Source organism: Neophocaena asiaeorientalis, unplaced genomic scaffold (genome assembly GCF_003031525.2).
Source record: "Neophocaena asiaeorientalis asiaeorientalis breed wild unplaced genomic scaffold, Neophocaena_asiaeorientalis_V1.1 scaffold177, whole genome shotgun sequence".
Taxonomy (NCBI): domain Eukaryota; kingdom Metazoa; phylum Chordata; class Mammalia; order Artiodactyla; family Phocoenidae; genus Neophocaena; species Neophocaena asiaeorientalis.
Genome location: NW_020172779.1, coordinates 2,289,917 through 2,311,201, shown reverse-complemented (window position 1 = coordinate 2,311,201; position 21,285 = coordinate 2,289,917). Strand labels below are relative to the sequence as shown.

Below are 21,285 nucleotides of genomic sequence, written 5' to 3'. Positions count from 1 at the left end.
AAATGCCAGACAGATAGTTTTAAAGTATGCTTCAGCTTCAGTTTTCTACTTTCAGCTCATCCCAGCCTGGCCAACTGTGGTAATTCTTTGTTCCTGTTTTTTGGCAATAAATTGCATTTCATGAGGACTCACTTAAAATAATAAAATAAAGATGGTTTTTAAAATGAAGGTGAGGAATTGGAGGTGAAAAGAATGCTGATTAATTACTGTGCTGAACTGAAAAGCTTCGAATTCAGTGTCCTTCCCGGTGATCTTAAGGAGAACTCATATCTCAAACTCTTGTTCGATTGTTTGCCAGTGTGTGAGTCCAGATACAGCATTTAAATATAAGACAGCATAGTATATTCAGTGTTTTCATATTTGGAGATAAAACGGGAGAAAGCCCAACAAATGTGGTGGATTTTTGAAAGCAATAGTTATTGGGCAGCCTGCCTCAGTTAAGACTGTTTAGCTCTAGGCAGTTTAAAATTGACTGTTTTGCAAAGAGGGTATCTGGAAAAAGTGAATGTGAATGCACTGGTGCCAGATTGCGGGCAGTTCCACAGTGTTGTAAACCAGGCTCTCCTTTGCTTGGGAGCGGCTTAAGCAATGAAGGCAGTTGTAGAGGTTGAAGAGATTTATAAAACTTCACCTCATTTTTATAATCCTTCCAAATTTTGTAGCACCACCTCAATTGCATCTAAGTGTAGCTTTTGTATTAGTAATTTGAGTTGGCTTGGTAGTAACTACCTATTTGTCTTTGAAATTCATTTGCTGTGCACTGTTTCTCCTCAGTCAGTCGGCAGGGGGTTTGCTTTTTAAACTAACAACGTTTAAAATGTTCTTTCCTAAACTTCTCACTACACAATTCTGAGCCTTTCTATTGAATATTATCATATTTTAAAGTAATCCTCCTCTCCCCAAAAGTTTTCCCTTGCTATTCATCTTTGGAAAGTTCTCCAGAAATATTTAGCCATTAACTCAGAAGTTAATATCGTTGGTTGAAATTGCCACTTGGGCTTGTGTTAAATACGAGAACTTTAGAACAAAAATGAAAGTGTCTCTAACCCTGAGCCAACTCGTCAGAGTTGCCAGTAAATGCTTGTCTCTTATTTCATTGATCTTCATTAACTCAACTATAGGGAGGTGTGGCACTTTAATATCAAGGAACTTTGGTTTTCTTTTCCTTCTCCTTTCTCTTTTGTTTCTTTTGCTGTAATTCTCTTCCTTCTGAGAGATAGGAGTGAACCTTATCTGTCTAGCCACATCTTTTCTACCCTTCTTTTAAAACTCCAGCTGCGGGTGGTGGCAGGGAGAGGGTAAGTGAGGATGGCTGGGAATGAGAAGGAAATAGCACCAGCCCCTACTCCCCAGAGCCTGCGGGCTGGGACACACGTCCGTCCTCACAGTCCTTTCCAGATAGCATGAGCCCTTCCCCTTTCTGTTTACCCGGTGTCCTAGCTAAACTGGGTCTCTTGTTTGTGTCTCACCTGCCCACCCCCAGTATCCCTCCCCTCTACCTCGAGCATAACTCCTGAGAGGGACTGGACTAGCAGAGCCACTAAAGCAGTGGCATTTGCCTGGGAGATGAGAATCTGGAATGATCGTTCCTTATTTCCTGTGTAAAGTTTACTGGCGTGTCACTGTATCACGACTTTTTTTTCCGTGTCAGAGGGTAAATGGGTGTCAGCTGGTGTGGCAGCTCAGTTCAGTTGATTGATGGGCGTGTTGGGAGCACAGTTTTGAGACAGTTTAGTGGGACAGTCTGCTGTGCATTTCTTATCCCCATGTAGGTTTACCGGGAAGCTTTTGTAGGGTTTTATTTTGTACTTTTTGAGAACTTGGGTTGGAGGAGGAGGAAAAACTGTGAAAGGAGACAAGGGTCACATGTCTGTGTTAACATTAGAACAAGGACATAGACCTAAAACACTGCAGAGATAAAAATTCACATGGCTGTTTCTGAGTTGTCTCTTGATTGCATATAATAGAACAAATATGACTTCCTTAAAAAATTTTTTTTTAATTAAATCGAAGTAACCTCTTTAAACTGTGCATTCATTGGAGCCTCATATGTATAGTTCCAGCGAGGACTGGGCCTCAGTGCACCCCAACACCCCAACTTCACTTTGGAGCTCTAGCACCCTTACCCTCACCTTTTCAAGGATCACTTGTAGTCTTTTTAGTTAGATCCTTTCTTTCTCTGATACCTCCAAGAGGACATGCATTAAAAAAAAAAAAAAGTTGTGTTTTTTAATTTAAAAAATTGGGGTGGTAGGTCTAAACCTAGATGAAGAATGACCTGAAATTTCACATATTTTTTTGTGTGTGTAATAGTGAAATTCCAGTTCATTGTAGATTTTCAAAAGCAATTTTTAACTCACCTGTCATTGGTCTTAACCCTTAGATTTGTATTTTCATCCTATGAAAACTCTTATGACCTTAAAAATAAATTTTTATTAAAGCCTTGTAAAATCTTGTATGTCATGATTTTCTAAGCTGTAGAAGAGGAAAATAGAAGTGCTCCAGCCTCACCCGTAATGTAGAAGTTTATTTATTCATCCCTCAATCCCCAGAAATAAATACATTGGCATTTATTACAATGGTAACTCCGAGGGTGACAGGCTTCATTCATAGGCTTAAGTCTTTAGTCTCTTCTCTAGCTGAGAGAAACACTTCATTTTCCTCCTTATCGTTACCAAGGGGCTGTAAGATAGGTAAGACTCTGGATGAAGAAGGAATCTGGAGGTTTGCTACTGATTGTAAAGTTTTCTACTTCATGCATCCTGAAAATGCTATTATAAAATCTGTTGTATTCAGGCTGTTTGACTTAGTAAGATTACAGAATATTTTTCATAGGAAAGCACTTTTAATGCATGCTACCTGCTTTAGTTTATAGAAGAATCATTACTTGTAATTAGCATATCCAGTGAACAGTGTGGAATCTTAGCATTTTGACTGGGATGAGCTCTCAGATCTTTCTGGAGATGGGAAAACTGAGCATCAGAGAAGGACAGCGAGATGCCCCACGGCAGAAATCTCAGAGCCGACATGAGAACCTAGATCACTAGACTCCGGGTCTTTTCTACTATTGCCAGTTGGTAGAATCTGTCTTCTGCTTATATTATAGCTAAATTGTACATTGACAGATGTTTTATAAGTACCAGTTTTAAAAAACTCATCCTATAAAATCGTGTTTGTACTGTCAGTTGCTTGGTAATTGCTCCCCATCTCCTCTTTCCTATCCCTTTAAAATAAATAATTAAATTTAGTTCTGGCTCCTGTTTTACTGGTGATACTAGAATTTTTCATTCATAAGTTACATTTGATTAAATTTTACTAGCCAAATCAGTGATTTTACTTTAAAAGAGTTATGAAATTTTAAAGCAGAAAGAAACAATAGCAGTGGTTCTATCCCAGTTTTATGTGGTTGATAGGAATCTGTTAAACTGGCTAGGAAGGGGGATATCTTATATGCTAGAAGCGAAAAAATTAAGATAAAAGGTAATTGATTCAAGATCACCATGTTAATTTTATACTGCTTCTTCTTGAAGCCTTCATATTGTATATAAAAAGAAAACTTCAAAAAAACACAATTCTTGAGTAGTTGATGAGTTGGCTGCCATCTTTTATCATAAGAAATATAACCTTCCTTGGAATAAGCAGATTTATACTTTCTTTACCTAGTAACAAGTGTTGAAAAGACCGTGTCCATCTGGGGAAGGTTCTTCTATACTTTATGATCCTGAATTTTGTTTGCTTTGTAAAACCGTAGTGCTATAACCAAGGAAATGACAGACATTTAACTTTACTTTTGCTAAAACCTGATTAAGAGTTTTGGAAATGAAATGGTTAGATTTTGAGTTAAGCAAATATGTTTACTCAACACAGTCATGCATTTTTATTGTAATAGAAATAGCTTGAATATTATGTTAACTATAAAATTTTCTCCTGTTTTACATATTTGCTACTCATTATTGTGCTATATTGCTTTTCAGAATACATTATTATAGTGTCTGCACCCATTTTTCTAGTAATACAGCTTTGAGTTAGTAATATACGTTATAGTCATTAATTTGACATGTAAAAGTCATCCAACTGTTTCATTCTGTACACGGTGATTAAAATATAACTATTCTAATGAAAAAAAATACTGTTGATTACTTAACACAAAGGAACACACAGACGAAAAAAGAATTCTTTTCTAAACTTAGCACATGCAGCAGGGGGCACCAGTTGAAGGCAAAAATGAATTCTTCTATTTTTAATCAGCTACAGCTTGTGTCCTGTTCATACTTAAATAATGTGGTAGTTAATTGTTTTCCTGTTGGTTTTCTTGATGGTTTTAACTTCTCAGTTCTAAAAGCTGTGTTGAAGACGTTGATAACTACTCTGAACTTATTAATTCAAACATAACTTCTTACAACCATCTAATTTAGTAATTACACACATTTTTTCCTTAAAAGTGGAGACACATTAATAAATAATTACTTGTTTGGAATAAGGCATTATTATTAGATTTTTAATACTGTTTCTACAAAATGTGTTTTTGTTAATGAGAAAAGGAATGCCCTAATGATTTGAAAGCTTAATTTGTTTTCTTTATATGTGAAGCGAATGAATTTAAAATCTGGAAACCTGTTCCCTTTAGCTAATAAACAGTTGTGTAGAAATTTGTTTCCAAAAAGGCTTGTTTTTAATATGGGTAATATCATTAAATAGTTTTTCTTTTGTCCCTCTCGTCCCCATCATCTAGTCCAATATCAGATGGAAATGATGCGGAGCCTTCGCCATGTAAACATCGACCATCTCCACGTGGGCTGGTACCAGTCCACATACTACGGCTCGTTCGTCACCCGGGCGCTTCTGGATTCTCAGTTCAGTTACCAGCATGCCATTGAAGAATCTGTCGTTCTCATTTACGGTTAGTAGGAGTTTCCTTTATTATTCTTTTCTTCCCTTAATATTATTACTACTACTATTTTTGCTTTCTGTCTTTTCGCCTCTAAGAGCAGCCTGGCAGGCCTTCTCAAGTAAATACCAACCCTGTTTCTGCAGCAGCCTCAGCAGCAGCTAAGTCTAGACAGGGTTTCCTTCTTTCTGTTTATTTTTCTTGCTATCAGAGCCCTGATGTGTACATTTTGGAATGCTGGAGTAGCTGCTTCATTTTTATTCCTCCATCTCCCCTCCCTCATTTGAAGGGGCTGGTGGAACTAGACCAGATGTCTAACAAACCCCGATTGCTAGAGTGTCTGGCTCTGTACGTGACTGACCAATCATAACACAGTGTGCCAAGTTTTTTTATACCTCTGACAGCAGCGTACAAAACCTGGACTGTTTCTTAGCACAAAGATTTTTTTCTTTTCGGCCTGTTTAATGGTGTTTCCTCAAGCTCTCCAGACCAGATGTTCTGTGCTGTATCAGAACTGTAGGCAATTTAACAGCTTTATAGCCTTCCCCCTCCCCAAACACTCACAGTTTGCCATATCTGGCAGACTTGCATATAGTTTCCAGCTGAGAAGTAAATGTAACGTCCTGAGTATCTGTCAGAAAAAATACTAATGAATACGATCAATCTTATGAGCTGCCCCCAAATTGTTTCAGTATGTTAACAATTGGATTACAGTAAAGAACAAGTTGTTAAAGTGTACTTATACTGGCTGGAAACATTGCATCATCAGACCTTGATGAATTTTCCACTTGTTTCAGTCTATTTTGGTTTTCATTTTATCACCTATTGCTAAAAGTTGCACTGTGTTAAGTTTCAGGCAACATGAATGTTAACACAGGTTTTAGGCGAATATTGGCATGCCAGAGCCGTTATGCAGCAAGTGCTAAGCTCCCTTACTCACGGAGTGTTTAAGCGTTAGCTTTGATAAAATTAGTTTCTCTAAAACTAAAGAGACACTTGTGATTGCACTTTGACTTTAGTGGTTTTGTTTTTAGAATCTGCTTTAACTAAAAAATTTGAACAGTGATTGTTAGGATGGATAAATTTTGGAAGGGCTGTTTATTTAAATTAGTGGACTAAGAACTACACAATGTGTCCAGTGAATTTTCATGTTTAATATTCATTAGTATTTTCCTTCTAATTATACAAGATGTATGTAAGATGTATAGAACATATGCTATATTTAATTTTTGTCAAGATTGCTGGTTCTAGCTGAGGAATAGATTTGAAAATAACTGTATTTTGTATCTTCTGTTTATACTTTCGGGAGGAAGTTATTCTGCCTATTATAAGTAGGGTGATAGGTTCCTGCATTTTCACTTACTGTTTGCTATGCTGGTTTGAATCTGCTTCAAATTGTGTTCTGATTATTTATTTTGATCATTTTGCAAAGACTATGATAATTAACAGAATGTGCCCAGAACCAGTGTCATTTGGGCACTGGTAGTGACAGAATTCTTAGTAATTTCTTTTTCTTTTCCTTATTTGAGATCCCATAAAAACTGCCCAAGGGTCTCTCTCACTAAAGGCATACAGACTGACTCCTAAACTGATGGAAGTTTGTAAAGAGAAGGATTTTTCTCCCGAAGCGTAAGTGTTTGGGGGCCTATAAGGCATATGTTAAGGATCGGGTGTTTTTCTTTTAAGATATTAGTTTGCCACATGTATTGAATCCTCGGTGGTGGTGTGGTAATGCTTTTGCCATGTGGACGGTAGAAGTTTCTGCATGGCTGAGTGCCACTTGATTTCTCCCTTTCCATGTTTAAACTGTTCTTTATGGAATGTCTCATCTGTTGTTCTCAGCATGAGTGAATTCAGTTAGAGTGGGGATTAATTAGCTACTGGATTTGAAGAAATATATGATTAAATAAAGGGAGATGGGATGAGTGAGTGTTCAGTGGCTGTCAGATTGTAAGTTCTGTATCAGAACAGTCGAGAGCTGTTTGTCTTATTTTCTGACCTGTTTCATTGCGGGGGGGTGTGTGTGGAAAGATATAAATATTTTGGGGGGTTCAGTAAGGAATGTGGATTTTTTGGATATTTTATGGGTGACAGGTATGCAAAGAATTAATTGAAAAAGCTGTTTTGTGATCCTACATAATGGCATTGGAATATTAACATTAAAATTTTAAAAATTCAGAATTCTTTCATTTTCTGTTAATTATAGGAATTTTTATTTCTTATTAAAGTTAGTGCTTTTGACTTCATGTAGGACAGACAATTCATTAGTAGTTTACCATTTGGCTCCTAAAGAAATTAAGATGCGAAGCATTTAAAAAGAAAAGCTAACTCTTGAACAGTTCCGGGGCATGGTGGTTATAACTAAACTCTGAGGAGTTGCGTTCTCGCCGTGTTCTCAGCCACCGCGTGTGGAGTAACGTGTGAGTGTCCTGCTACTTGTTAATCTCTTGAGTTCAGTTGGCTTTTAAAGTGAACTTTCCAAAAACTAGAGTATTTCTCTTTTCTAGCTATTTTAAATATTTTAGATATAGATTATATAGCATGATTTCCTATGGCATTTACATTTTAGTATCTGAAATTTTGAAGATAACCTGATTGTGAAGAAACAATAGTTTCTTTTGCTAAGTCTTATTTTCTAGTCTTATAGCTCCAACTCGGATCATTTTCAGAGTTGTTCAAATCACTCGACTTAGGCTTGACTCTGTAAAACTCTAGTTTCTCTCCCTTTTTAAAAGTGCTAATGAGACAAACAAAAATCCTGAAGAGGGCCTGTAATTAGGGAAAATGAAATAATCACTTTACCACTTACTTCTGACCACCAGACTAATGTATTTTTAACATGCTTCGCAGATTGAAAAAGGGAAACATCACCTTTGAGCACATGTTTGAAGAAGTGCCGATTGTAATTAAAAATTCCCATCTGATCAACGTCCTGATGTGGGAGCTTGAGAAGAAGGCAGCTGTAGCAGATAAACATGAATTGCTCAGTCTTGCTAGCAGGTAAGCGGCCCTGTCTAATGAGAAGTCCCTTTTTTATCACTTTCTGCAAAAGAGTCTTTTACTTAGACTCTAACCGGTGAAACAAGAAGAAAATTACTTAAGCACATTTTGAGGTTCTTAAGACATAGTAGCAACATGTAGTACTTGTCCAGCTCTGCTAAAACCCAAGGAAAAACACCATGGTTATTGATACAGTGAGATGGTGTTTGAATACTAATAGCTACCGTTATTACAGGAGCGCTCTGCTGCCTTCTGTGTGTCATTTTTGCTTTGAGATGGTACATGCCCACAGGGGAGGGGTTTTGTGATTTGGCTCAGCTTTATTTATTGTACAGTATCCTTAGAGGCTGTGGTATTAGGTCTGGATATTTAATAATGCTTGGGAGAAAACCAGAATGCTTCTTTGTTTTACTGTGGCATTTGCCCTTGTTCAGATGTAGACTCTATTAGCAGTAAGCTTTCCATTTGAATTTTCAACCAAGATTAGAATTTTCTGAACCTCACACTGGCTTTTGCTTCTTAGACAGTGGTGACATCATTTGCTTCATCGTGACTGCTTTGGCTATCTAGTTGCTAAGATATTATTTATTATATTGATAAAACGCTGACTGAGGTGTTCTAAAACAGATTATTTCCTTTTTGAAATTAATGTTTCATTTCCCCTCATTGATTGCTTTTAACAGAAATATGAACAGAATCATGTATATAGCTCCTCTTAAATTCCCTTTAAGCCTGATGTTAGTGATTGTTTTGTGGCAGGAGAAGGCTAATAGCAAGTAGGTAATCTGTCAGTATGCATTTGCTGAATGGCTTAGAAAAACAAGGTGTGTTTTCATAAAGCAACCAGTTTGGAACAGAAGCTCAGTTATTTATCAGGTTTCTAGTTATCCCAGATAGAAGCTAGTACAAAAGAATATGCAGGCTTTGTACTTCTTCAGTATAAGACAAGTAGGGGTAAACCCAGAAGGACCAGTATACCCAGTGTTCTTCTCCATGCACTGGGATGGGTGGCACTGTGGTTGAAGTGCCACCTTCATTGCATGAATTCATCACAGAGGCCACTAGAAAGTCTTAACAGGAGAAGGAGATGGAAACTAGATGGTAAACGGAGTGCTCAGTAATACAGCCAGGTTGCAAGGGTCATTTGGCACTAAAGAGTGTACTGTTTGACTACAAATGTATGTTCACAATAGTCCTTTAATTTGTCTCTTTTAGAAGGTCATATTTCTCTTCATTGCTTTCACAAACACACTCGGCACACCTGTATTTAAAGCATTGAGCTAAGAACCTTTTTCAGCATGCAATTTGATGTATTAAGTATATAGTTATATAATAATTTTAAATTTACTATGTGAAAGCTTTTGCTTACATATTATTTACGTCTTCACCTTTCCCCGAGCTTCCTTTATTGAGGATACAAAACAAATACAGCCCTTCTCTGCTTTCCCATTACCAATGAGCTGGTCTGTAATGTCTGTTTGTCCAAAGCAGCATTTAGAATAGCCAAGAAAATGTTCCCAGTTCGCCATAGCAACTAAGATCTGGACAAATATTTTATTATAGTTTTTAATCTTCTGTATTTTATATGAAATAGGAAGAGAAGATGTTTGCTTTCCATGTGAAGTTATTTAAAAGGGTAAATTGGTGTTCCTTTTGGGAGAAGAAAAAAAAAAAGAAGCAACCTTGAAGCAGTGCTTATACGAATGGACTGTTACATTGGCCCAAATTGATAGTACTAATTTAAAAGACTGAAACGTAACCTTTGTACCTCTCAAATTTTAATTTCTAACATTAGTAGCATGATGATTGCTAATCATCATTTGCCATAAAACTTTTTCTAAGAAACCGCATCAGAAATCATTCTGAAGTAGCTCCTTAAACATTTTGCTTGGTCTCGCTTATCACAACCCATATGCGTGTTCCAGTTCTTCCTTTACCTGATAACTTTGCTTTATGCTATGAATAAAACATACTGCATTCCCTTTCATTTAAAAAATTCTAATTCTTAATTTTAATATTATTAGACGGAAGTTCTGGTAATGGTTATTTCATAACAGCCTTCATTAATTTTTAAAAATCAAGCCTTTGGCTTTTCACACATGAGAAAACAATTATGTTCTTACTTCCTCTTTAAAAAAGTAAACTAAGGGTGGGCATCATACATGAAGGATAATAAGGACAAATTGATAATGTAGCCAGAGCAGACTTATCACTGCACCTCTCCATTCACATCTGTTTAAGTTATCTGTTTTCAGTTCTTTCTTTCCTTGGAAATAAAAGAAAAGACTACATTATTGAAACTGCCAACAATAACTCCGTTTCACTATTCTAGTTGAACTGGTACTGAAAAGATCCCCATAAAATTGCTCTTGGTAGTCGACCTGATTTCCTATGAGTGTTATCTGTGAAATAGTTCTGTATTATTGTTAATTCCTTTTGCCCTTCAAGACCTGTACTGTGCAGATTTTCACGTATTTCTTATTGGTTAGATTTCTGAAGAGCACTATAGTAACAGAAATGTTATGAAATGTTTAAAGTCCACATACCTGTGCTTGTGCTCTTTCACTATGATTACATATACCTACAACACGTAATGTTAGTACTTCGCATTAAAGACGCTTTTTAGTAGAGAGGGAAGTTCTCTTCTAGTAGCACCTTTCTCATTGCTAAAATCAGTGTAGTCAGTCTCCAAGATGTAAGGTCTGGAAAAAATAATAGATCTTTCTCTGCAATGGCAGTTAACTCTTCTTAATGGCGTTCTCCAGTGTCATTGCTCTCTCCTCGATCACCCAGTCAAGGATTGGTGGTGATCTTTCCCTTCTGTGAATTTCTTTTTCACTTAAGAACATAAGTGACTTATTTAACAAGTAATCATGTAGTTAATTACAGTATTTCTTGTATTTAATATAGTTCTTTGGGCCTCAGTTCTTTAACTGGTGAAAATGAGGGATCAGTGTCTCCGCTGAGGCCTCATCCAGGTCTGTCTTTTTCTGCACCCTCTCTCCTTGGGTATCTCCAGTTCCTCTCTGTACTGGTTCTTTTCTGTTACATTTATTGACTGGATTTTCCCGTTAATTTTTTTTTTTTTTTTTAATGCTCGGCAGTTGAGAAAAATTGAAAGGATAATAAGTAATACAGTGAACACCCATAAACACTGACCTGTATTCACCAGGTGTATGTGTTGCTACATTTGCACCTGTTCTCTTTCTCTCTCTAGACATAAATGGGTACTTTCTTTCCTGAACCATTTGAAAGTAAATTGCAGACGTGGCACTTAACCCCTAAATACTTGAGCATGCATCTCCTAAGAGTAAGTAAGGACATTTAAACTTGTTTAAAGTCACCATCATCTTAAACAACAAAGTTACAAAAACAACACCTTTTGACCTCGTGCCATTAATATCCATCTCCTTTAACCTTTTACTTCATTTTCTCCCCCCGCCTTTTTTTTTTACAGTCAAACTTCTTAATAGGATTTTCTATATGTCGCTGTCTGTATTTACTCATTTTCCACTTATCCTAAACACTTGGTATTCCATCTATTCTGTGTTGTTAGAGTTCTCGCTGAAGTTGCAAAAGATGACTTTTATCACGATATTGCTGGATGTTATAGAGTGTTGAAAATTTAATATGTTGATAAACCTTCTTCCTGAAATACTTTCTTTGATGTAGTTTAGGATACTACCACTGGGTTACTTCTGGGTTACTTCTCATTCTCCACAGTCAACCTTCTTCTGCTCATCCGTAAATATCGGTGTTCCTTGGGGTCTGTCTTCCTGTGTGTGATTCCTGGGGTGATTTCATCTTATTCCTTGTCTTTTGCTACCTTAGGTCAGGGCCTCATTATTTCTTTTCCTGATTACTTTCACAGTCTCCTAACTTCCTGCTTCTAACCTTTTCCTCTTTCATTGCAGTGATCTTGCTGAATGCAAATTGTATGATCATATTACTCCTTTGCTTAAAATATTTGGCTGAGTCCCCACTGTCCTTGGAGTAGCATCCAAGCTTATAGCCCAACTTCCAAGAGTCTTTGCACCGTGACCGTTTGCCTCTTCAGTTTCATTGCTCTCTTTTTTCCCAGTCTTGCCCTTCTCCCGTGCTTCTTCTGATGGACTGAGTTACTTGCAGTTCTTCAGATGTATCATGCTTTTCATGCCAGTGTCTCTGACCATGTTAACTACACACAGTATCTGCAGTGTCCCTCTGCATCTTCCTTGTCTCCAACTCCCATCTTCAGCTCCTTCAAAAACTCAAAATTCAGCTGTCACATAATCTGGAAAGTCTCATCTGATCCCACCAAACTATCTTCTATGCTTCTGTTCTATTATAGAATCTACTACCACTGTGTTGCATTTCTTTTTGTGTTCCTTGCTTCTCCCTAGAATGCTTTGAGTGCAACAATGTCTTATATAGTATCTTATAACAGAGTGACTGGAAAAGTAAGTATGTACTCAGTAATGTGTGTTGAAAGAATGCATGTGAGAGGGTACAGTATAGTTAAATTTCAGCCCTGAAGTTACTTGGAAAGCATTGTAACTAAATAATCAGTGGATCTGGACATTTGATTAGCTATTGGGGAAAAAAAATCATTTTAATTCCTGATCTTGCACCATCAGCTCAAATTATGGATGAATTAAAATCAGACTATTAAGAAATTGGAAAAGAACAGAAAAGTGAATACTTAATCTGATGTCCAAAGAAGAAATATTTAAAAGTGAAAAATGATTCACAAAATTAACAATGGAATAAGATAAATATGAAATAAAATTTAATTTGAAAAAAGCACTTGATTCTTCAGTTAAGTCACTAGACCAAGCTGCTGGATCGAGGTAAGATAGATAGTGCCAGACCTGGAATTAAAAGATAAATTCATCTACACACACACACACACACACACACACACACACACACACACACACCCCAGATCTATGCTCTTTCTATTATTTAAGATAAAGAGCCAAAGCTTTCTCATTATTTTCTTCAGGTTACAGATGGAATCCATGTTTTAACTGGGTTTACTTTTAGTCATTCCCAATATTCCCAGTCTGTTTCTTCCTCAGCCTTTTCTTTCTCTGTAAGTGCTGTAACCAACCGTTTAGCTACTCAAGCCAGGAAACTGGGAGTCGCCCTTGATTCCTCTCTCAGTTCTGCCCACTTTTCTCCATGTTCACTGCCACTGGGCTGTTCCAGGCCGCCACTACTTCTCTCTGCAATGCCACAGTAGATTCTGTGTGTGTGTGTGTGTGTGTGTGTGTGTGTGTGTGTGTGTGTGTGTGTGTGTGTGTGTGTGCGCGCGCGCGCGCAGATTTAAAATAAAATTCATGTAAAATAAAATCTAACATTTTAACCATTTTTAAAGAATACAGTTCAGTGGTTTTTAATACATTTGCAATATTGTGCAATCATTACCACTAATTTGGAAACATTTTCATCACCCCAAGCAGAAACCCCATGCCTCTAAGTAGTCACTTTGCCTCCCCTCATCCCCTTGCAGCCAGTAGTTACTTTCTGTCTCTGTGGATTTGCCTCCTCTGGACGTTGCCTCTAAATGGAACCATGCTGTAAGTGGCTTTTGGTGTCTGGCTTCTTCCACTTAGTATAATGCCTTTACGTTTCATTCATATATCAGTACTTTGTTCTTTTTATAACTCAGTAGTATTTCATTGTATGGACAAATCACAGTTTGTTTATCCATTCATCCTTTTCGGTTTTTTTCCCCAATTTCTGTCTGTTTTGAATAACGCAGCTATTAACATACATGTACAAGTTTTTGTGTAAGTGTAAGTTTTCAGTTCTCTTGAGTATATACCTAGGAGTAGAATTGCTGGGTTATATTGTAACCCTGTGTTTAACTTTTTCAGGAACCACCAAACTGTTCTCCACTGTGGCCGCACCATTTTACATTCTCCCCACAATGTACGAGTATTCTAATTTCTCCACATTCTTGCCAGCACTCCACAGTGGACTCTTAACCGTCTCCTAGTTGCTACCCTCCGGTGTATTCTCTGCATAGCAGCCAGGCTAAATCATTTTAAAATTTCAGGCAAAACATGTCACCAGGGATTCATGTCAGAGTCGCGGGTTCTCATTCACACTAAGTGACCATGTGGTTGGGGTGTTGTGCGAGGCAGCTAATGGCTCCTGGTGTGTGCTTGTCTGGCCTCCCTAGCCTGTCTCTGTGCTCCTCCCATGCCAGGCCTCCTCTTTTTACCTGTCTAGTTCTTACCCACCTCAGGCCTTCAGCACTTGGGCTTTCTTTCACCTAGAATACTTTTTGCATGGCTGATTCTTTCTAATCTTGTGCTTCCAGCCTGTCACCTTTTTTTTTTTTTGCGGTACGCGGGCCTCTCACTGTTGTGGCGTCTGCTGTTGCGGAGCACAGGCTCCGGACGCGCAGGCTCAGCGGCCAAGGCTCACGGGCCCAGCCACTCCGCGGCATGTGGGATCTTCCCGGACCGGGGCACGAACCCATGTCCCCTGCATCGGCAGGCGGACTCTCAACCACTGCGCCACCAGGGAAGCCCCTTGTCACCTTTTAAAAGAGATATTCTGACCACACTATCTAAGTGTCTTATCTCCCCTCTTCCCTCCTCCCCTCTCCCCATCAATTGTAAGCTCAGTGAAGAGCGAGACCAGGAATGTCTCATTCACTAGTGTCTCCTTATTTGCTAACACTGAGGCTGGAACATAATAGGTGTTTAGTAGATACCTGTGTGGAATGAATGAATGAGTACTGTTTGTCAGCTAGTGATTTTTAGAGTACATATACGTGTACTGGGCCTAACATGGTAGGAGATAGTTGTGGGCAGAAGTCAGTGAATATGGTGGGTGTTGTACTAACCATTAGCATCACTTTGTAAGAAGATTTTGGTAAGCAAGCTGCAGTAGAAATTTATGGAGAGGAAAAGAAAGATGAATGACTGTACTTCAGATTTTAGGAAGGGCAGAGGAGAAGGAGCCCTCTTTCTTCATTTGGCCTTGCAGAATAAATGCTATTGTTACTCTTTCAGAACCTGCTAGGTAGAGAAATCATGTGCTAGAAGTCTCAGTCCATTTGCCGGTTCTTCCTTTCTGTGGCTACTGATTTGAATGCTTTGGAGCACAGTTGGGGAGAGCGGAGGCGGGGCTCAGGAAACAGGTTCAGGAGTACTGAGCCTAGGTTAAACTTGGTTGTTCAGAAAGTACCCATTTTAGATACCCTGCTAGATATGTTTAACTCTTTCTACTCTGACATGTGTATGCTCTGACACTAAGAAATTGAGCTATTTCAGATACCCTTGTAGTTAATAGTTGTGGGTTCGATATGGAAAGTTTAATAACAAGCTGACTCTCATTCTCTCCTCTGCCTTTGCTTTCCTGTATGTGTGTGCTTTCATTTTTTTTTAGCAAATGGCAGATCAGTTTAATATCTCAAAACTACTTAGAGCAGTGGCAGAGCTATAACTTTAAAGTATGACATGTCAGTCAGTATACTTACTTTATATTTCAGCAGTCATTTGGGGAAGACCCTCCAGTTGCTGATGGACAGAGTGGATGAAATGAGCCAAGATATAGTTAAATATAACACATACATGAGGAACACGAGTAAACAGCAGCAGCAGAAACATCAGGTTGGTATTATGGGAAAATTCAGCAAACATAGAATTTCTTTCCAAGTATGGTGCTTCAAGAGTCATCTTCAAAGCGATCTAAATTATCTTTGATAAAGCATTGACTCTTAGCTGGTAACTCTATCATGTTTTAAAAGATTATTCTTTATATAGTATGTTCCTAATATATTATTTACAAGCTGTACTTAAAAATCCCTATCTTGAAGAGAGCTGGTAGATTAAGCTCAGATTATAATGCCAAGGTTATGCAAAAAAGAGATACATTTATTGAGAAAATCAGAGGCAGAGAGATTGCAGAGGGTCACAGCTCATTTCTTTACTAACTAGAATTGGTTTGCTAGTGGCTCATTGCAGTACAGTTAGCAGTCTTCAGTTCATTTAAAAAACTGAGCAATTGTGATTAAGAGCAAGCAATTTTGATAGGAAATAATAGATCAACTGCTGTGAAATAGATAGTATAATACAGATTTATGTGGAATTACCTGGATATTCTCATATGCACATCCACACTGCTCTGGCCATTTAATCTTAATCTTTATTAGTGTTACCTGAAGACCACATGATTTTCACAGTTCCTGGAATACTGTTTAGGACTGTATTGCTCCAAAATGTTCTTAGCATTTGATTCATAGATAAGTTGATTCCAGAATGTACATACATGTGAGTGTTTGATTACTCTGTTCATTAAAATGTACTTTAAATTAGATGTTGGTAACTGTAGGATTTTAAGCACAACTAAGTGGTTCTGAGAATATCATATTTAAAAAATTAATTTAATACCAATGTTCATATATTTAGTGAAATTTAAAATACTGTGTTTCTACACACATAGAATTTTTAAAACACATATAAATCTATAAAGTATCATTTTTTTAACTGAAAAGATGGTGGTGAAGATGGTGATGGTGAAAGTCTCTTATAAACTGGGGAGAATAAAACCAGCTTGATCCCATTCCCTTGCTGGTTCTTCCTGTAGGTAAAAGACCCAACTGGAGGATCAAATTGAAAATCTGTCACCAGTGAAACAGTTGATTCTGGAAACCGATCTTAGGAGATATTTTTTAGAATTCTAGTATGACATAAATTTTTGCATTTGACATTTATTCCTACTTAGCACCATTCATAACCCTTTTTAGATTTGTCTCACTTCTACTCTCATACCCCATAATGAGTAGAAATTTTTGCAAAGCAAGTTACTTCCCTTATCTAAGGACTTAAAATTTTTACTAGCCTACCCTGGTTTCCCATTATCTGACCTTTTAAGGCTGTGTGTGGGATATTATTTCCTCTGCTGTTGTAAGCAATCCACAGCTATTAGCGTCTTGATTGTAGTTTGAACTATAAGTTTATAGTTGATATATACCTTTATATATAACCCCACTTTCTCTGCCTTGAGTCTTAAGAATCCAGAGTTTGAAAGTTTTTGAAGCATTTTCTGTGCTAATATTCTTTCTTCGGTGTAGAGCTAAAGCACAGATGATTATCTGTTGTTAGGAATTGATAGTATTTACTGTTATAATAATAACAGGAATGGTGACGTTATAATAGTAACATCATCAGTATTATTGTTACTTTGGTCAATAAGGATAAAGCTGAAAAAATTCCCCAATATGGTATTTCATTACTTAGTTCTTCAAGTTAAGATGAATCATACTTGCAGTGCTGTTTACCCTGTTGTCGTAATTGGTCAAGTTACTCCCTTTCGCTCATGAATCTTGAGCTGCTTTGCCTGTAAGCCCCATGTTTCTCACATAACCAGTTTTGTTTTTCTAAATCATTAGTTACATAATCTTAGAGCTCAGAGTGACACTAGAGTTTACAACAAGGAAGTTTTCTTTAACTGTTAACCATATTTAGCCTCTTAGAAGCAAGAGTTATGAAGGGTTACATTTATAAAACCGAGATTGGAGTTCAAAGCAGTGGAGTTTTGCTGATCACATAAGTGAGGGAGGTCTTTTTTCTCCCCAGGTAGAGAAAAATAACCCAGTCATTTCCTCTCTGAATTTTAGTATCAGCAGCGTCGCCAGCAGGAGAATATGCAGCGCCAGAGTCGAGGAGAACCCCCGCTCCCTGAGGAGGATCTGTCCAAACTCTTCAAACCACATCAGCCCCCTGCCAGGATGGATTCTCTGCTCATTGCAGGTATTGTTAGCCAGTGCAGAACATGGCTGGTTTTCTTTATTCTTTAGGAAGCAGGAGACACTGAGAGATTCACAGGGTAAGACATCTAAAAGTTAGTGTATTTAAAATGGTTAAATGATGGACTTGAATCTAGCACCTGTAATTTCTGAAATTTAAGAATTTGTCAGTCTTTGTTATTTCTAAGGTCCTTTCAGTGCTTCACTCTGTGTTTATCTAAACAAACACTTTTGAGATGGGATTATATAAACTTTCTAAAATGGGAAGGTTTTGTGTGAGTCATCTTTCATGGAAACCAAGAAAAAGTGTTTATCATCTCATAATGCAAAAGACCATTGAGTTCAAACCCCTTACTTTTGATGTTCTAGCCTAGCCTTGAGCCCAGTCTGTAAGTGGGTGTTTGAATTGAACTGAAGTTTTTGACTTAAAGAAGTATTTCCCTTACTTTGACTTGTATTGTAGCAACATGAATGTAACTCTCCATGGACTTTCTCTGGGGATAAACATTTAACACTGCCTTAAGGTAGTAGAGCCGTTGTGTCCTGTGCTAGGACTTGATTTTGAATATATATAACATTCATGCCCTTATTTAGCTATAATCACCTTACTTCTGTATGAATGTTGTTGAATACTGTTTGATTCAGTCAGCCAGTTGTCTGAGAGATTTGTTAGAGTGAAAATCCAACTCAGAGAAAAGAGGGTCTTCTGCAATTTCTCAATTCTGTTGATATATTTTTAGTGTGGGGGAAATTCCAAATTCCTTAAAGCTTTCTGGTACCTGTGTAAATGAGATTTGGGAAACTGAGACACCTTACTTACTTAAGGGCCACTTCAAGCAGAATTGTATTTCTTATACTTTCAAGAAATGTGTAACTGTTGCATCAGATTAGATCATTAGTTTTAAGACTAATGCAGTGGTAGAGCCCTTTCCTCACATGGGCTCCTTGCTCATGGTCTGTCTGGGCTCTGGGGGTGCAGGAGCAGGCTGTTAATATTTCCGGAGCACGGACTGAAAACTACTGTAGTTAACATCTGGGTCAGGTGGGTCTGGTTAGTTTACAGTTCTGTGATTTGGTATCTCCTTTCTACCTGGCTAAGAAGAGCTAGTGCTGTTCTCTCACTTGTCTTAGTTACAGTGTTGGTCTGGTCTGCACAGTCAGTACATTTTGATTGACAGCTAATATGTGCTTAACTGCTGATAATCTTTTTAAAAGTTGTCATTTTTCTTCATTATCCATGTAACCAAGAGTGGAAGATAGCTTATTTAAAAAAAAAACTTACATTCTTTATTAATCCCTTATGAACGAATAGAATTCTTAACTCTTTTTAAAAAAAATTTTATTGAAGTATAGTTGCCCTACAATATTATATGTTCCAGGTTTACAATTTGGTGAATCACAGTTTTTTCAGGTTATACTCCATTTAAAGTTATTACAAAATATTGGCTATATTCCCTGTGTTGTACAATATAGCCTTGTAGCTTATTTTATACCTAATAGTTCGTACGTCTTATTATTCCCTACCCCTGTATTGCCCCTCCCCCCTTCCCTCTCCCCACTGGTAACCACTAGTTTGTTCGCTAAATCTGTGTCTGCTTCGTTTTTGTTTTTGATTCAAAACATAACAAAATAACATTCTGATGATTCTGTGTTATGCTGATTTTCTTGTTTGACTAGTATTCTGGGTCATTTTACAGTTTGTGGAACATTATGACTCTCTTTCTCACTTTCCCAAATGCACAGGCCAGATTAACACTTACTGCCAGAACATCAAGGAGTTCACTGCTCAAAACTTAGGCAAACTCTTCATGGCCCAGGCTCTTCAAGAATACAACAGCTAAGAAAAGGAAGTTTCCAGAAAAGGAGTTAACGTGGACTCTTGAGATCACATTGGGGCAATTCTCGGAAGAAACACACTTGCATATTGAAAAGTCTTTCTAGCAAATAATAAAATAATAATAAAATAATCTCGACTGCTTGCTCATTTGGGTTTAGACATATTATATTTATCTTCTTATTTTTATTTAGCTTATACCTGTGTATTTCCAAAGATAAAGCAGGCTTGACCAGAAGCATCACCAGGCTCAGACCTACAGGCTCCATCACCTTTCTTATACCTCTGTGCTGCCACATTTCAGCCACCGAGTCCAGTGCTGCTTGTCCCGATGCCCGACCCAGAGGCCCTGGTACCTACTGTGAATCTAGTACTTCTTCGCTCCCAGGTGAGCGCCCCTGAAGCCCCAGGCTTTGTGTGCTTGCCCTGGCACCCCTGGTTCCCAGGCCTAGAATCGCTTGGCGTGCTTCCCGTGGGTCCGCCTTTTCATTTCTTCAGGTGATGGTTGCCCAGGCCCCATGCTCATAGGCCATTCATCGGGCACAAGAATTAAAAAAAAAAAAGAAATCATTTCACCAAAGGACCATGTTTTTGTATGAAAATGAAATTGATTCTGTGTGTGTGTGTTTTCTTTTCAATTGAGGGCTTCATGTTTATTTTTTTATACCATGAAATATAATTATGCTAATAACAAGTTTTATGAGTGGGGAAGGAAGAATTGGGGGACAAGTGCTACACTGGAGGGAAAAGACTATTTTAATAATTTTGTATTTGAAAGGAAAAAAAAATCCTGCCATTTGTATAACCCCAAAATCAGTGAGATTGACCAGCCGGCGGAGGTGTGCCTATGAGACTCTTTGGATGGTGTTCCCTTTGAAGACACGACTCCTAGGAAGATGATCAAAGGAATGGGTGGTGGGTAAGAAGAGTTGAGAAATCCTTTTTTTTGCAGTAACATTGTTTTCGAGGCAAGACTGGGGCTCTGGGATCAGTCAGCTGGATCGCACCCTGGCTCTTTTCCCTTTAGTGGGTCCTGAGACACCTTGTATCTCACTGTCCTCGTGCAGAGGAGGTGAGAGAAGGAGACCAGTGTAGGGTGCTGTGGGCGCTAACAGAGTCCACGGGGAGCCGTGGTTGGTGTGGAGCAGCCTCAGAGTGAGCTGTGACGCAGGGGGCGCCCTGGGCCCTCGTTCAGGATATTGGGGGTTGTTAGCAGGTTTTTGCTTTTAAAAAGATCTGGCCCTCGAACATCCTAGAATTCAAGTCCTTGCTCACATGTAATTAATTTTCCTAGGATAAATTCCTAGAAGCGGACTTACTGGTCAAAGGGTATATATAATTCTAAGGCTTTTAGTTGCTATATTTCCGTCAAGAAAGGTTATACTGATTTGCACTCCCGCCCATGGTGATTCCTTATTAGAGTGAACACATTTGAGTGTGACTGTGTTAGGCAGAGGGGGTATATTGATAAACAAAGCTGGTCATGGTCCCTGCCTTTGTGGATGGTATACTCTTGGTTCATTTCCCTGCATTCTAGTTGCCTAGATTTGGAATTTTGTTGTGGATAAACAAAGCGCCCTTGAAGTATCAAAGAGCAAACTAAAAAGAAGGAAGGGGGCTTCCCTGGTGGCGCAGTGGTTGAGAATCTGCCTGCTAATGCAGAGGACACGGGTTCGAGCCCTGGTCTGGGAGGATCCCACATACCGCGGAGCAGCTAGGCCCATGAGCCACAACTGCTGAGCCTGCGCGTCTGGAGCCTGTGCTCCGTAACAAGAGAGGTCCGCGCACCGCGATGAGGAGTGGCCCCCGCTTGCC

General features: G+C 38.3%; 1 protein-coding gene across 2 annotated transcripts in view; it reads left to right on the top strand.

The window, feature by feature from the left end:
- The window catches only part of EIF3H (eukaryotic translation initiation factor 3 subunit H), an 85,137-nt gene extending 65,534 nt beyond the window's left edge, over window positions 1–19,603 (top strand). Inside the window, exons 3-8 of one of the 2 annotated variants that reach the window (XM_024741316.1) lie at window positions 4,733–4,900; window positions 6,418–6,517; window positions 7,739–7,888; window positions 15,381–15,498; window positions 17,508–17,640; window positions 19,380–19,603. In XM_024741316.1, coding sequence (XP_024597084.1) covers window positions 4,733–4,900; window positions 6,418–6,517; window positions 7,739–7,888; window positions 15,381–15,498; window positions 17,508–17,640; window positions 19,380–19,477 — 767 coding nt within the window. In that variant the 3' untranslated portion in view covers window positions 19,478–19,603. Of the gene's footprint in view, window positions 1–4,732; window positions 4,901–6,417; window positions 6,518–7,738; window positions 7,889–15,377; window positions 15,499–17,507; window positions 17,641–19,379 lie in introns of both variants that reach the window. The other variant, XM_024741315.1, reaches the window with a different exon arrangement.
- The last annotated feature ends 1,682 nt before the right edge of the window (window positions 19,604–21,285 follow it).